At 46.8% G+C, this 16,023-nt stretch overlaps 1 protein-coding gene across 1 annotated transcript in view; it reads right to left on the reverse strand.

The window, feature by feature from the left end:
• Window positions 1-16,023, reverse strand: part of LOC137434817 (serine/threonine-protein kinase D1) — a gene marked incomplete in the record, with an annotated part of 259,878 nt that overhangs the window by 48,180 nt on the left and 195,675 nt on the right. Inside the window, 2 exon segments of the mRNA XM_078785044.1 lie at window positions 8,670-8,768; window positions 13,255-13,416. Coding sequence (XP_078641170.1) covers window positions 8,670-8,768; window positions 13,255-13,416 — 261 coding nt within the window.

Genomic DNA, 16,023 nt, shown 5'->3' on the forward strand with positions numbered 1-16,023 from the left:
GTTGAGAAAGTAGATGGGAGGGTTGTCCAGTCGATCTTTTCGGAGAGACATAGTAAGAGTGTGAGATTTGTCAGGATTGAAAGACATGTTCCACTTGTTTGACCAGTCTGTGATTTTGTCCAAGTCTTCAGAGAGTGAGGAGGCTGCAGACTGCCGATCTGAGGGAAGAGGAATGGAGCGGCAGAGAGTGGAGTCATCAGCAAAGAGATAGAGAGGATTTTCAAGAGAGTCAGAGAGATCATTGATGAAGACCAGAAAAAGCACGGGGCCCAGAACACTGCCTTGGGGAACTCCAGCCTGAACAGGAAGAGGAGATGAGAGAAACCCATTCAGGGCCACACGTTGACGACGACTCGAGAGGAAGTCCGCCAGCCATGCGTGGAGATTTCCATGGATACCAAAGGAGGAGAGTTTGGTGAGCAGAGCAGGGTGCCAGACTGTGTCGAAGGCACGTGATATGTCGAGGGAGACAGCTCTAATTTCCTGTTTGGCATTGAGGACCTCCATCCATTGTTGAGACAGCAGAAGCAGCATGTCCAGAGTAGAGTGACCTGGTCTGAAACCAAATTGATCAGAGATCAAGCCATTGGAGAAGAGGAAAGATTTCATATCCGAAGCAATGATGGATTCCATGACTTTGCTGATAATTGGGAGAAGGCTGATTGGTCTGTAGTTGCTAGGATCTGTTTTTGCACCTTTTTTGTGCAAAGCGGTGATGTTGGCTGATTTCCAAGCAGATGGCAGTTGACCTTGAGCAAAAGAGAGGGTGAAGAGAACAGAGAGAGGGTGAGATAGAGCAGCAGAGCAGGATTTTAGGACCCGTGGGCTGATGCCGTCGGGTCCAGTTGCAGAATCAGAGTCGAGGGTTGACAGAAACTTTTCCACCTTGTCAGGAGGAAAGGACACTGAGTCCAGGAGCAGCAGGGTACGACTGGGTATGGTGGGTACAGAGAGGGATGGGTTTGGGACACAAGATTTAGAGGCAAACACAGAGTTGAGGCATTCAGCTTTTTCACGTGCGGAGTCAGCTGTGTAGCCGTTTGAGGTAAGGGAGGGGATGGAGGGGGAACAAACACCAGAAACGGATTTGACCAGACGCCACCAGGATTTGGAAGAGGGAGACAGATAAGAGAGTTCGGTCTTGAGAACGGAGAGATATTGTTTCCTGGCTCTCCTGAGGGTGGACACACACTTGTTTCGGGCTTTGTGAAAGGAAATGAGATTTCCTTCCGTTGGATTTGCTTTCCAGGAGACGAAGGCAAGTTGTTTCTGGGCAACAGCCTCACCACAAGATTCCGTGTACCATGGACGGGAGGAAGGGTATGACAACTGAAGACGAGATGGGATAAATCTGTGCATGAGAGAGAGCAATTTACTTTGGAAGAATTCCCAGGATGAGTTGATGTCAGAGGTGGTAGAGATGGGAGACCAGTCCAGATGATTGATGGCTGCTTGAAGACTGTGCGAGTTGGCCTGAGTGAAATGCCAGACTCGTCGACGCTGAGCAGGCGTCTCTGACCATCCTCGTCCCTGAGGATGGTCAGAGAGATGTCCACTTTAACAAGGACATGATCAGATGATCCAATTGGAGCAGAAGAAGAGCAGCAGACATTTTCAGGGAAGTTAGTCATAACCAAGTCCAGAAGAGAAGATGTTCCGTTGACTGAGATCCGGGTCGGGAAATTGACAGATTGTGTAAAATTGACAGACAGTTCCCGAAACGTCTTCCATGCACATCTCACTCGAGCCACCGTTGCCGAGTCTGATCCACCTTCTCCATTCAGCATGTCTCCTCGGTAACAAAATGTTTTCACACCTTCCAGCTTCACGCCGTCTCCAAGATCCAACTCAACATTTCCTCCATCTGCAGCTCCCTCTGTGCACACCTTACACATGAATGTAGCTGCCACACTGGTTAATGACCCTTTCAAACCACTACATTTTTGATGAACCCACTCAGCGCACATTGTACATTGAATGGAATTCACTCCGACACCCTTCCTGCACACAGCACATGGCCACTTCCCAGTTCTTTCCACCTCACCACATGCTTTACCACTTGCCATCACCTTCGTCTTTCCGAAATTCACTTTCAGACCTTTCGTCTCCATACATTCCTTCCACTTGTTCATCTTCTCCTTCAGTCCATCCATACTTTCTGCAATCAACACCAGATCATCTGCATACAACAACTCCCACGGTAAACCCTCCTTTATGTTCCGAGCCAGCACCTCCATCACAGCTACAAATAGTAGTGGACTTAGTACCGACCCCTGATGCACTCCCACCTTCACCTCAAACTCACCACTGTTCCCGTCCTTCGTCCTTACAGCTGTGCGCGCTCTTTTGTACATTGCCATCACTACTCTGATCAAACATTCCTCCACTCCTAACTTCCTCAATGCCCATGTCACTACTTCACGTGGAACCCTATCGAATGCTTTCTCCAGATCAACAAACCCAAGAAACAACTTCTTCCTCTTCTCCATGTACTTCTCCTGCAACTGCCTCACAATAAAAAGCGCATCTGTCATTCCTCTTCCTGGCATGAATCCAAACTGCATTTCGTCAATCTTCACTTTCTTCCTTATCCTCCTCTCCAACACCCTTTCCAATACCTTCATTCCATGCTCCAATAACTTTATCGCTCGATACGAGCCACACTCCAGAGGGTCACCTTTCCCCTTGTATCGAGGGACGAGGGTACTCAGTTCCCAATCCACTGGAATGCGGCCTTCTTTCACCACCAGATTACAGATCTCTGTCATTCTCTTCACACCCCAATTTCCCGCTGCCTTCAACATATCTCCCACAACTCCCGTCGGCCCTCCCGCTTTTCTACTCTTCATTGCTTTAATCGCTTCCTCAACTTCCTTCTCGGTTATCTTCTCTGCCGGTCCTAAAACTGGGTTACTCTCTATGTTGCCATCCCATTCATTCTCTGCATTCAACAGTATTTCCATATATCTCTTCCATCTTCCTTTAAGTCCATCTGGGTCCACAACGATTTCTCCCACTTCATCCTTCAAGCAACTCACCCCCATCACATCACACCTCTCTTTCACTATGTGCTTTGCCATCCTGAATACCGCTCTCTGACCCTCTTCCAAATCCAAGCGTTCTCCGAACATTTTCCAACATGCCTCCTGCACCTTTGCTACCTCTTTCTTTGCAGCCTTATAAATTTCATGCTATTCCTTTTCTGCCCCCGTACCCTTCGCCTTCTGCCACTCCTTGAACTTCTTCCTCTTCTCGTCAATCTTCTTTCCAACTTCATCATCCCACTACCATATTTCCCAGTGCCTCCGTGGTCCTTTTGTCCATCCACATACCTCACCAACGGCTCCCAACAGATTTTCTTTCATTGACATCCAACCACTTTCAAGCTCAACCACATCATCCTCTACCATACTCAGCCTCTCTTTTAATGCCTCCCTCACTGTCACCTCTTTCAACCTGCACACCTTCATTCTCGGTTGGTACTTCACCCGCCGAGCTCTCCTCGCACCTTTCAACCTTATGTCGCAGACAACCAAGTGGTGCTGTGAAACAGCCTCCTCCCCCGGGATCACCTTTGTGTCCTGGAGGTGCCCCCTATCTCGCCTACGCACCATCAGGTAGTCAACGGTTGTCGTCGACCCACCTGACGTGTATGTAACAAGCTTATTATCCTCTTTCTGGAACTGAGTATTACAAATCAACAAATCAGCTCCATCAGCAAACTCCAAAATCCTTTCACCTTCTCCATTTCTCACACCATATCCGTAACCCCCATGAACTCCCTGAAAACCGTCCATACTCCTTCCCACATGTCCATTTAGGTCTCCTCCTACCACAACAACTTCCTTATTTTTCACGTTTTCCATCAGCTTCTCTGTTGCACACCAGAACCTGTCCTTCTCTTCATCGCTCCGACCAACCTGCGGAGCATATCCCGAGATGACGTTCACCAAGAGCTTTCCAATCATCATTTTCACCATCATCAACCTATCACTCACTCTAGTCACACTCACCACACTGTCTACAAACTCCTCAGAAAACAGGACACCAACACCATTCACGCCTTCTGGGCACCCTTGCCACACAAACTTGTATTTCTGTCCCTGCCTACCCTTCACCATTCTCACACCACTTCCCTTCCATCTTGTCTCCTGCACACAACATATGTCCACTCTTCTTCTGACCAATACTTCCAGCACTTCTCCTGATCTCCCTGTCATTGTCCCTACATTCCACGTCCCAAATCTCAGAAACCGATCTCCAAGTCGGGCATCAGACGTTTCGTCGTCATAAATGGAGTGATTTCCACCCTTGCTTCGATCAGGTTCCCCACCTTTAGTTTTGACGAGAGGGAGTGGGGACCCCCATGGGGTACTTCGGGCTGTACTCTGCCCATATCTCGTTGTAATTGTCATGGTTCTCTTTTTGAGGCAATGTTTTTATGGCTGGATGCCCTTCCTGACGCCAACTCTTTTAGTCGCCTCTTACGACACGCAGGGATACGGTGTACCTTCCTGTACAAAAGCCTTTTTCTAAATCGCTCTTTCAATCATTCCGATTCTAAAAATTCTAAGTCTTATAGTTCTTCATTTCTCCAATTTCTTAACTCACCCTTACTCCACCCCTCCTCAAACGTTTTCAAACATATCTTTGACTTGAAAATCTCAGGAACCCCAGTTTGCTATGGATGTTTGTATTTCAATAATAGTTCCTTTTGTACAACTTCAGTATGAATGAATGAATGAACGTTTTAAGGCCATTTTCCCCACTAGAGCGAGGGTTAGCCTTGCAGGCCCCATGACGATCATGATTCCCTGTTTGATGCAATGTTTTATGGCCAGATGCCCTTCCTGACGCCAACCCTTAGTCATCTCTTTCGATGTGCAGGGATACGGTGTACCTATTCTAAATCGGGGTACACACAGGGATCATTGTGGTACTCAATCCCTTAACTGTCTGTTCTCTCCTCTACTTCCACTTGTCCTTATCCTACCAACCCTATCTCTTACCAGCATCCCACTCCATGTCCCCTCCCTCTATTTCCTCCTACCCCATTTCATCACCAATTGCCGCATACCCCTCCCTTTAAATCTCCCCCCTCACCCCTCCCCTTCAAATCTCCCCTCCCACCATTCCTCCACAAAGCTGCCTCCCCCCCTCCGTCTCTCTTCCAACTCATTCCGCCTACTCCTCCCCCTCTAATCTTCCACTTCCCTCGACCCCCACCCTCTCGTATTTCTCCTCACTGTCCCTCATCCCATAAACACCTACCTTCTGTCCTCCTTCTCCTCATCCTGCCCGTTCACATAGCCTTTCTGCAATCTCTGACGCACTATCAACAGCTCTCCCTACCTTTTCTTACTCTCACCCTCCTCCCCTCCCATTTATTGTACCCAAAGCTCCTTCTTGTACCCTCCTTCTTCATTAATGGTATGGATCTATAAAATCTGGGGCTATGCTCAAACCTGGCTGACCTCTCCAGACAGGTTGCTTTTGACGAACCAGACATAATCTACTTAACAGAAACTTTCCTCCTTCAAGACGTCTCCGACTCCTTTGTATCTATCCCTGGTTACTCCCTCCTCCAGTATGATAGACCTGAGCCTCGTCCTGGTGGTGGGGTGGCTATCTTTATCAAAAACTTTCTTCCTCACTCTCCTTGCACTGCCCTCTCTCCACCCAACCCCCAGGAGTACCTCTGGCTACGGCTTCCTCTCCGCTCCCACCTTCTGCTCATACGTGTTCTGCACTATCCTACAAACAGTGATGACTCCATTTACATCTCCCTGCCTGACAACATGGACCAACTTCTATCCACTCATCCCAACTCTCTCTTCCCCGTATGTGGTGATTTGAATTGTCATCATGCCAGATAAATGGGTGTGGGTACCTCTCACCAGCCACGGCACCTCAGCAAAGGACTTCTGCGACTCATTGGGACTGATAAATCTGTCAATTTTCCGACCCGGATCTCAGTCAACGGGACATAATCTCTTCTGGACTTGGTTATGACTAACTTCCCTGCAAATGTCTGCTGCTCTTCCTCTGCTCCAATCACTTCATCTGATCATGTGCTTGTTAAAGTGGACATCTCTCTGGCCATTCTCAGAGAGCCTCCTCAGCGCCGACGAGTCTGGCATTTCACTCAGGTCGACCGACTGGCACGGTCTTCAAGCAGCAATCAATCATCTGGACTGGTCTTCCATCTCTACTGCCTCTGACATCAACTCATACAGTGAAGCTTGTGGTGAGACAGTTGCCCTTCCTCATGGAAGGCAAATCCAACTAAAAACAATGTGAGTTCCTTCCACAAAGCTCAGAACATGTGTGTGTGTCTATCCTCAGGAGAGCCAGGAAACCATATCTCTCTACTCTCAAGACTGAACTCTCAAACCTGTCTCCCCCCTCTAAATCCTGGTGGCGTCTGGTCAAGTCTGCTTCTGGTGTTTGTTCCCCCTCTATCCCCCCCCTTACCTCAAACGGCTACACAGGTGACACCGCACGTGAAAAAGCTGAATGCCTCAACTCTGTGTTTGCCTCAAAATATTGTGTACCAAACCCATCGCTTGAGAGGGTGGACCTTACCAAGTACTTACCTTACTTACCTTACCTACCTTACTTATCTTACCAAGTACCTTACTTACCCACCTTACCAAGTCTAACCCAGCTGCTCCTGGACTCTGTGTCCTTCTTTCCTGACAAGGTGGAAAAGTTTCTGTCAAACCTCGACTCAGATTCTGCAACTGGACCAGAAAGCATCAGCCCAAGGGTCCTAAAATCCTGCTCTGCCGCTCTATCACACCCTCTCTCTCTGTTCTCTTCATCCTCTCTTTTGCTCAAGGTCATCTGCGATCTACTTGGAAATCAGCAAACATTACCGCTTTACACAAAAACGGTGCAAAAACAGATCCTTCCAACTACAGACCAATCAGCCTGCTCCCAATTATCAGCAAAGTCATGGAATCCATCATTGCTTTGGATATCAAATCCTTCCTCTTCTCCAATGGCTTGATCTCGGATCATCATTTTGGGTTCAGACCAGGTCACTTTACTCTGGACGTGTTGCTTCTGCTGTCTCAACAATGGATGGAGGCCCTCAATGCCAAATAGGAAATCAGAGCTGTCTCCCTTGACATATCGTGTGCCTTTGATGCGGTCTGGCACCCCACCCTGCTCACCAAACTCTCCTCTTATGGTATCCATGGAAATCTCCACTCATGGCTCACACTTCCTCTCCTGTCTTCACCAACGTGTGGCTCTCAATGTAATTCTCTCATCTCCTCTTCCTGTCCAGGCTGGTATTCCTCAAGGCAGTGTTCTGGGCCCTGTGCTTTTTGCTGGTCTTCATTAATGATCTCTCCTAAGCCTGGTGTTGGCTTAGCGGTTAGGGTGTGGCTTGGGATCCTAGGATCCTGGGTTTGAATCCTGGTCGATCGCTGAATTAATGCCAGGGGGGTTGACTCAGCCTGTCATCCTTCCGAGGTCAGCAAATTGAGTACCAGTTCACTGGTAATTCCATGTGTGTCACAAGAGGTGACTAACAGGGTTGGCGGCAAGAAGGGCATCCGGCTGTAAAACATTGCTTAAAAAAGGGGACCACGGTGCCCGAAAAAGGCCAACCCCTGCTCTGCAGGGGAAAAATGGCCTCCGACGGTGGTTATTAATGATCTCTCCGACTCTCTGGAAAATTCTGTCTATCTCTTTGTTGATGACTCCATGCTCTGCTGCTCCATATCTCAACCCTCAGATGAGCAGACAGCAGCCTCTTCACTCTTTGCAGACCGAGACAAAATCACAAACTGGTCAAACAAGTCAAAGATACGTCTTTCAATCCTGACAAAATCTCACACTCTCACTATATCTCTCTGAAAAGACCGTCTGGAAAACCCTCCCATCTACTTTCTCAACAGTCCTCTTGAAGAAGTTCTGTCACTCAAACTTTTGGGTTTCACTGTCTGCCATGATCTTTCCTGGGAAAACTACATTTCCAAGATGACCTCCAAAGCCAGTCACCGACTGGGCATCCTCCGTCGTGCGAAGTCTTTCCTTGGCACCTCTGGGCTCCTCACCACATACAAAGCTTTAATCTGCAGCTCGGCTTTATGCTGTAGAAACCAAAGCTTTCAGAATCGTTGGTATCTCACGCGATGAAGCCGATTCTGAGGGCCTTTCTCTTGCTCACCGCTGTCAGGTTGGTGGTCTACCGACTCCTCTCCGGCCTAGCTCCCCCAGCTGTCCCCCAAATATTTCTGCAGGACGTACAAGATCTGCCAGCAACCCTCTTCTGGTGAAATTGCCAACATCAAGACTCTCTGATCACCTTCACTCTTTCATTCCTCTTTTCTCCCGCCTCTCGAACAAACTCCCACACTCTTCAATGCCACTCCTCCCTCCAGGTCTTCACAACAGCTGTTAACCACCATCTCTTATCTTCCCCCATTCAAATCCTTTGTCTTTATTTATTCTGCCCCGATAATCCACCCCAAACCCATCATTTTCAAATTCCCTGTTTCCTTTCTTGAAAGTCCCTGAAAGTTCCCGAGTGTTGTTGTGCTTCCCTCTCTGTCCCCCTCTTAAGTCCTGCTCCCCTTATTATATTTTCCATGTGTTAGCTCTTATACGAACCTCAACCTAGTATATATAAAAAAATGTTTACAAAGTTTTCGTACCTGGGGAAAGGATTCGGAAGAGGCAAGTAGAACATTCTCGGGCTTCAAGTCACAGTGCACAATGTTCTTGAAATGCAGGTGCTTCAAGGCTATTAGAATCTGTATAAAACATCCAAAATAATTGGAAACATCCAAAAAATCTGTATAAAACATCCAAAAAAACAAGAAAGAGTAATCGGAGATTGCAGACCCTCATGAAGACGCGTTTGTATTTTGTGGGGGTATTTATTAGCTCCTGTGTTTGTGTTGTTTATTGATGACATGGATTTATGTTCAATCCAATATGGCTGCCGAACCACGTGACCGATGACACCATCAATTTAATTCTCCCATACAATTTTTGTGTTGATCATGCACAATAAATTTAAAGCTTTTTAGCTCTCACACGAGCCTCAATCTTGTAAACAAAACAAACAAAAAAAAATGGTCGGATCAAGTGTTTTACATCAAGTATCTGTATCGAGATCAGATCAAGTATCTGTATAAAACTGTCTTGATCGGATCAAGACAGTTTTATACAAATAATGAATACACCGAGGACATCATCATGAAAATATGTTGTTCCCTACGAGGAGTTCTTGACAATGAGCCATATTTCAGTTTTTTCCCATGGAGCGGTTTCGGAGATCTTGAGGTGCAAAGTTTTTCGGTTTTTCCAAGATGACACCCTTGTCAGGGATTTCATGCAAAGTAATATCCTGAGGGCAGCAGCAGTGGTCCACGGTGCAAACACTGCGTTATTTCTGAGACAGAACTTTCTGGTTGTTTAGCAAACTGCTGGCCTTCTGGCTTGGGAACTGTTTAGCTAACTACCCCTTGAATCCCTTGGCCGACCTTGGGCAAACATTTCTTCTCAATGCAACTTAACTTGGCACAGGTCATTAATGCAGAGGCATGACTGAATCTTATCTTGGCCTGTCCGCTGTTGTGTATAAGCCAGTAATAGTTTCCCGTGAGAATGAGCTGTTCCTTCGTGAGGCTCAGCTTCTTGTTCAGAATTCCTTTGTGTGCTGGGTGTGCGCTGGAAAAGTATATAAACAGGGTACTGGCCATAGCTTTTAAGAAATTGTGGATTGCTGTGAGGGCATTGATGTGACTGTATCACTGCAGTGGTGTTACTCGCTTACACGCCAATCATATTTCTTCCATGCATGTACTCTTATTAAATATTTTGTAAACTGTCCGAGCTCGACAAGGTGCTTATTCCTGGTGGGGAGTCGGGTGCCTTCCACACTCGCACCACGTGACTTATGGCGTCATTATTATCATTAAAAAATATTCTACAGGAGGAGATGCACCATTATTATTATTATTATTATTATTATTATTATTATTAATATTGTTGTTGTTGTTGTGGTTTGCGATTGCTCCTCCCATTGCACTGGGGTTTTGCGCATGCGCATGGTTTATTGGCAGCTGGGCCTTGGACCGAGTGGTGTTCCCTGAATAAACCTCCATGCGTTGCTCCTATGATAAAATTTACTTGGCAATCAGACCAAACGGTCACAGAGAAAACCACACTCACGTTCTGTGTGGGCAAACGGACAGATAGACAAAGAAAACAAGAACAAATGAAAAATCACTCATATAGCGACACTTGGCAAAACAGAACAAAGTAGAATGGCATTCAGTAGAGCATCCTTTTGACCTCAAAAATAATTAGTGGTTGAATTCATTGACCTGATATGCAAATCGTATTCAAAGGTTAACTTAATCGGATGAAAATTGAGGATTTTAGAAATGTGAAAAAAGTGGTAGACCTTTGGCCTATGTTGACCTTTTGGCCTATGTTGATCTAAAAAATAGTTCGTGGTTGAATTTAGTTAGCTGATATGTAAATCCGATTCAAATTTCAAGTCAATCAGATAAAAATTGAGGATTTTAGAAATTTTGAAGAAAAGTGGTTGACCTTTGGCCTATGTTGACCTTTTGACCTCAAAAATATATATGATTTTGTCGGACCACGAACTCTACCGTTTGGTGAAGTTTTGTGAATATCGGTTAAAAACTGTAACCTGTAAGCAAGTATAAGTGAGTGGACAGACAAACACACAAACACACAAACAAACACACACAAACCAGAGTGATCAACATACGTGCAAAAAAACAAAACTTTTTGAAAAGTAACAATCACACACACAAACACAAACACCAAACAGACAAACACACACACAAACTGGAATGATCAACATACTTGTCAAAAACATTTTTTTTCCCCCAAGTAACAAACAAACCCATATGTTATAACCTCTGCTCTGCCGAGGGTAAAAATCGTGTGGACAATACAAAATGCAACCTTTTCGGGTGATGTCAGAACTTGTAGTGAAATAACCAAAACGAAAGACAAGGAGTATGGGAGATCTTTAAGATTAAATATGGGAAAAGATTGGCAAGTGATATTGACAAGTAACAACAAGATATTGGTCAATATCTCTCCGTCCTCAAGACCGAACTCTCTTATCTACCTCCCTCTTCCAAATCCTGGTGGCATCTGGTCAAATCTGTTTCTGGTGTTTGTTCCCCCTCCATCCCCTCCCTTACCTCAAACGGCGACACAGCTGACTCCGCACGTGAAAAAGCTGAATGCCTCAACTCTGTGTTTGCCTCTAAATCTTGTGTCCCAAACCCATCCCTCTCTGTACGCACCGTACCCAGTCGTACCCAGCTGCTCCTGGACTCCGTGTCCTTTCCTCCTGACAAGGTGGAAAAGTTTCTGTCAACCCTCGACTCTGATTCTGCAACTGGACCTGACGGCATCAGCCCACGGGTCCTAAAATCCTGTTCTTCCGCTCTTTCACTCCCTCTCTCTGTTCTCTTCACACTCTCTTTTGCTCAAGGTCAACTGCCATCTGCTTGGAAATCAGCCAACATCACCGCTTTACACAAAAAGGTGCAAAAACAGATCCTAGCAACTACAGACCAATCAGCCTTCTCCCAATTATCAGCAAAGTCATGGAATCCATCATTGCTTCGGATATGAAATCTTTCCTCTTCTCCAATGGCTTGATCTCTGATCATCAATTTGGTTTCAGACCAGGCCACTCTACTCTGAACATGCTGCTTCTGCTGTCTCAACAATGGATGGAGGTCCTCAATGCCAAACAGGAAATTTGAGCTGTCTCCCTCGACATATCACGTGCCTTCGATACGGTCAAGCACCCCGCTCTGCTCACCAAACTCTCCTCCTTTGGTATCCATGGAAATCTCCACGCATGGCTGGCGGACATCCTCTCGAGTCGTAGTCAATGTGTGGCCCTGAATGGGTTTCTCTCATCTCCTATTCCTGCTCAGGCTGGAGTTCCCAAAGGCAGTGTTCTGGGCCTTGTGCTTTTTCTGGTCTTCATCAATGAGCTCTCTGACTCTCTTGAAAATCCTCTCTATCTCTTTGCTGATGACTCCACTCTCTGCCGCTCCATTCCTCATCCCTCAGATCGGCAGTCTGCAGCCGCCTCACTCTCTGCAGACCTGGACAAAATCACAGACTGGGCAAACGAGTGGAACATGTCTTTCAATCCTGACAAATCTCACACTCTTACGATGTCTCTCCGAAAAGACCGACTGGACAACCCTCCCATCTACTTTCTGAATAATCCTCTCCAAGAAGTTCTGTCACTCAAGCTTTTGGGTCTCACTTTCTGCCATGATCTTTCATGGGAAAACCACATTTCCAAGCTGGCCTCCAAAGCCAGTCGCCGACTGGGCATCCTCCGGCGTGCGAAGTCCTTCCTTGGCACACCTGAGCTCCTCACCACATACAAGGCTTTCATCCGCAGCTCAATGGAGTACTGCTCTCCCCTCTGGGCTGGTGCTCCTGCCTCACACCTAGCTCGTCTTCACGCTGTTGAAACCAAAGCGTTCAGAATCATTGGAATCTCCCGCGATGACGCTATCTCAGAGGGCCTTTCACTTACTCGCCGCAGGCAGGTTGGTGGTCTTTCCGTCTTCTACCGACTCCTCTCCGGCCTTGCTCCCCCAGCTCTCTCTGGGCTCTGTCCCCCAAATATTCCTACAGGTCGCACAAGATCTGCCTGCAACCGTCTTATGGTTAAACTGCCAAAATCAAGACTCTCTGTTCACCTTCACTCCTTCATTCCACTTTTCTCCCACCTCTGGAACAAACTCCCTCACTCTCTTCAATCCCACTCCTCCCTCCAGGTCTTTAAAACAGCTGTTCACCACCATCTCTTATCTTCCCCAATCCAAAACCTTGATCTTTTCTACCCCCGCTAATTTCACCCCAAATCCACTTTTTTGAAATACCAACTTCTTTCCTGGAAGTCCTTGGTGTCCTTGCGTTTTATACCTATCCTGCCTCCCCCCAAGCCCTCTCCCTCCCACACATCTCCCGATGTCCCTCCTCTCAAATGTTGTGTTTGTGTGCTTCCTCCCCTTCTCTCCCCATCTTGTCTACCGCTCCCCTTTTTATATACTTTGTTTGCTTGTTTGATTGATTTGTTTGTTTGATAAATGTTAGCTCTTTCACGAGCCTCGATTCTGTATACAAAAAAAAGAAAAAAAGAAAAGAAAAAGTGGACGTGGAAGATGAGGAGAAAATAAAGAAAGAGGGTGGAAATGAGACCTTTACCTGGGAGATTAGGAACTTGGTGATGCGCTCGGGAAGCCGGCCTTTCTCGCTGGACAGGATCATCTCGAGCATGTCACTGTGCAACTTCTCCATGACAACAAAAATTCGTTCTGGTGTTTCAAACATGCTCTCAAGATAAACCACGCCAGGATGGTGTAGACTCTGGTTCGAAACAAAAGAAAGACAAAACACTCATGATGTAAAGTACTCACTGAAAGTGATAAACAACACACTCTCGGACCATTACCACACTCGAGGACCATTACCGCACTCTAGGACCATTACTGCACTCTAGGACCATTACCGTCATTAAACTCCAGAAATTAGAAAATGACACGTGTACGATATGTACAATGTTCTGTTCAATGTACACCTTGTGTACATGCTGTGCAGTTCAATGCCACGCCATGCATGCAACGTGAATGTATTGTTGTGGTTTTGGAATAAAGGTTAATTCCCCCTCGTAGGTAGACGCACCACAACATGAAGCCTCGCGATAGTTCAGTTATTTCTTAGTGAATGTAAGCGTAGTTCTTTCCTGTGTTTAGTTTTGCGTTGAGTAGGCCAGTGAGCTTAGGTGTGCTTTTGGTGCTGAAATGCGACGTGGCAGGCCTGAACAAGTCTACCGAGGCCGAAGGGAGGCGCGGCAGGAGGAGTGGTCGGTAAGCACGAGCCGCCAATCAGGGCTCGAGGGGAGTGACTAACCACGACGACCAGAGGCGGGGTTTGGAACATTCGAGTCGGGCCAGGGCGGAGCCATATAACCCTGCTCCGAGTCCCCACATGACAGATGAGACGTGAGTCGAGAAAGAGTACAGTTCCCGGGCAGTTGAGAAAGAGGAGAGTTCCCGGTGAGTTGAGAGGAGGTGAGAAGTTGAGCTGAGATGAGTACGAGTTGAGTCCTCAGCAGTTGAGTAAGAGAAGTTCTCGGTCAGAGTCGTGTGCAAGTTACAGTTCCCTGTGAGACGAGTTACAGTTCCCCGTGAGAGTGAGTTGGGTTGAGCTTGAGAACGCGAGTGGAGCTGCAGAATGAGCGAATTGAATTGTCTATTGTACACAAACTTTCCCCGTGCCCTGCGCTCTGCACTGTATTAATCGCGTGCTCGAGAGGATGACCCGCGCCGGGCCACAGACGCGTGATTTCCTCCTGCCTGCCTTCGCCTGCGTACATGCCGCGAACATCAGAGAGCTACGCCCGGCGAGCTGTCCCGGAGCGACCGATGGCGAAGCGCGCAAACATTCTTCTCTTCTTCTCCCCGTGTGCATGAGTGGGCCCGTGTCTGGGATTAAATAAGATTGATTGAGCTCTGCTCTGTGTTCCCTTTCCTCCTTCATTCTGAATCATTGTACAGTGTAAATAAATCGTGTTCTTCCTCTGATTTGACCATCCTGTCCCTTCCATCCATTGGCTTCGCATGGTACGAATAGAATCGCTCGAATCGGGTTCCAATAAAGTAACAGCACGAGTCACGTGATACGCATACCGCTCGGGCATACTCGATTAAGCGTGGCTTGTGCGAGGTTCGTTCCCCCCTTTCGTGGCAGCGTGGGTTAAAGGTACGTGCGAATTTGTCCCGATACCCTTTTTCACGTTTGCCCGGAAGTGGCGATTTGGCCTCGCGGACCCGAAGACCCAGGGGGGAAAAAGGGGTTTAAACCCCCCTTTGTAACGGGAACGGGCTTTGGGAGATCCGCAACAGAATTAAGGGATGGAATCAACAGAACGCTGATCGAAATATGACAACTGCAGTGGAAAGCAAGGAGAACCTGGCGTTTCAGGTGTTAACCCTTCGCCACAGCAAAAGAGCCTTGATGTGCTCTTTTGCACCGATGATGGATCAACACCCAAAACGTCAGTTTCTCCTCGCTTTCCAATGCAGTACGCATACCTCATTCAAAGTTCCGTTCACTCCATCCATCGGTATACCTGTCTGCCGACGCCAACTGACATGACCATCACAAGCAACATGTGAAGATACAAATAGAGAAAAAGTTTGTGCACCCTTTAGAATTACCGGTGTTTCTGCATAAATTTGACCTAAAATGTCATCAGATCTTCATTGAATCCCTAATAATAGGTAAAGAGAACCTGCTTAAACACATATCACACAAAAAATCGACTTTTTCATTTATTTATTGAGAAAAATGATCCAACATTCAATTTGTTTGTCGAAAAACGTGTGTGAATCTCCAGGTTAATCAGCTCAATTAAGGGGATAATTACAGTCAGGTGTTTCAATCAATGGGATGACAATCAGGAGTGGGTTTGGTTTGCCCTGCCCGGTATGAAAAACATAAACTTTGTTCGTCACCATCAGAGTCTGGTCTTCACCACACAGGTTTGTGGAAGCTTGTCATGCCTCGATCAAAAGAGATTTCTGAGGACCTCAGAAAAAGGGTTGTTGATGCTCATCGGTCTGCAAAGGGTTACAAAAACATTTCTAAAGATGTTGGGCTCCACCAATCATCTGTCACACAAATAGTGTACAAATGGAGAGAATTCAACACCATTGACGTTAACATTGAATAAGAACATTGCTGCCCGTCTCAAGTTTGCCAAAGACCACCTGAATAATCCAGAAGGCTGTTGGAAGAATGTTCTGTGGACAGATGAGTCGAAAGTGCAACTTTTTGGCTTGATTGAGAAACGTTATGTTTGGCGAAAATCAAACTGCATTCCAACATAAGAACATCATCCCAACTGTGAAACATTGTGGTGGTGGGAGTATCATGGTTTGGGGCTGTTTTGCTGCCTCAGGACCCGGATGG

The sequence above is a fragment of the Myxine glutinosa genome, chromosome 9, assembly GCF_964187855.1.
Source record: "Myxine glutinosa chromosome 9, kmMyxGlut1.1, whole genome shotgun sequence".
NCBI classification, from domain to species: domain Eukaryota; kingdom Metazoa; phylum Chordata; class Myxini; order Myxiniformes; family Myxinidae; genus Myxine; species Myxine glutinosa.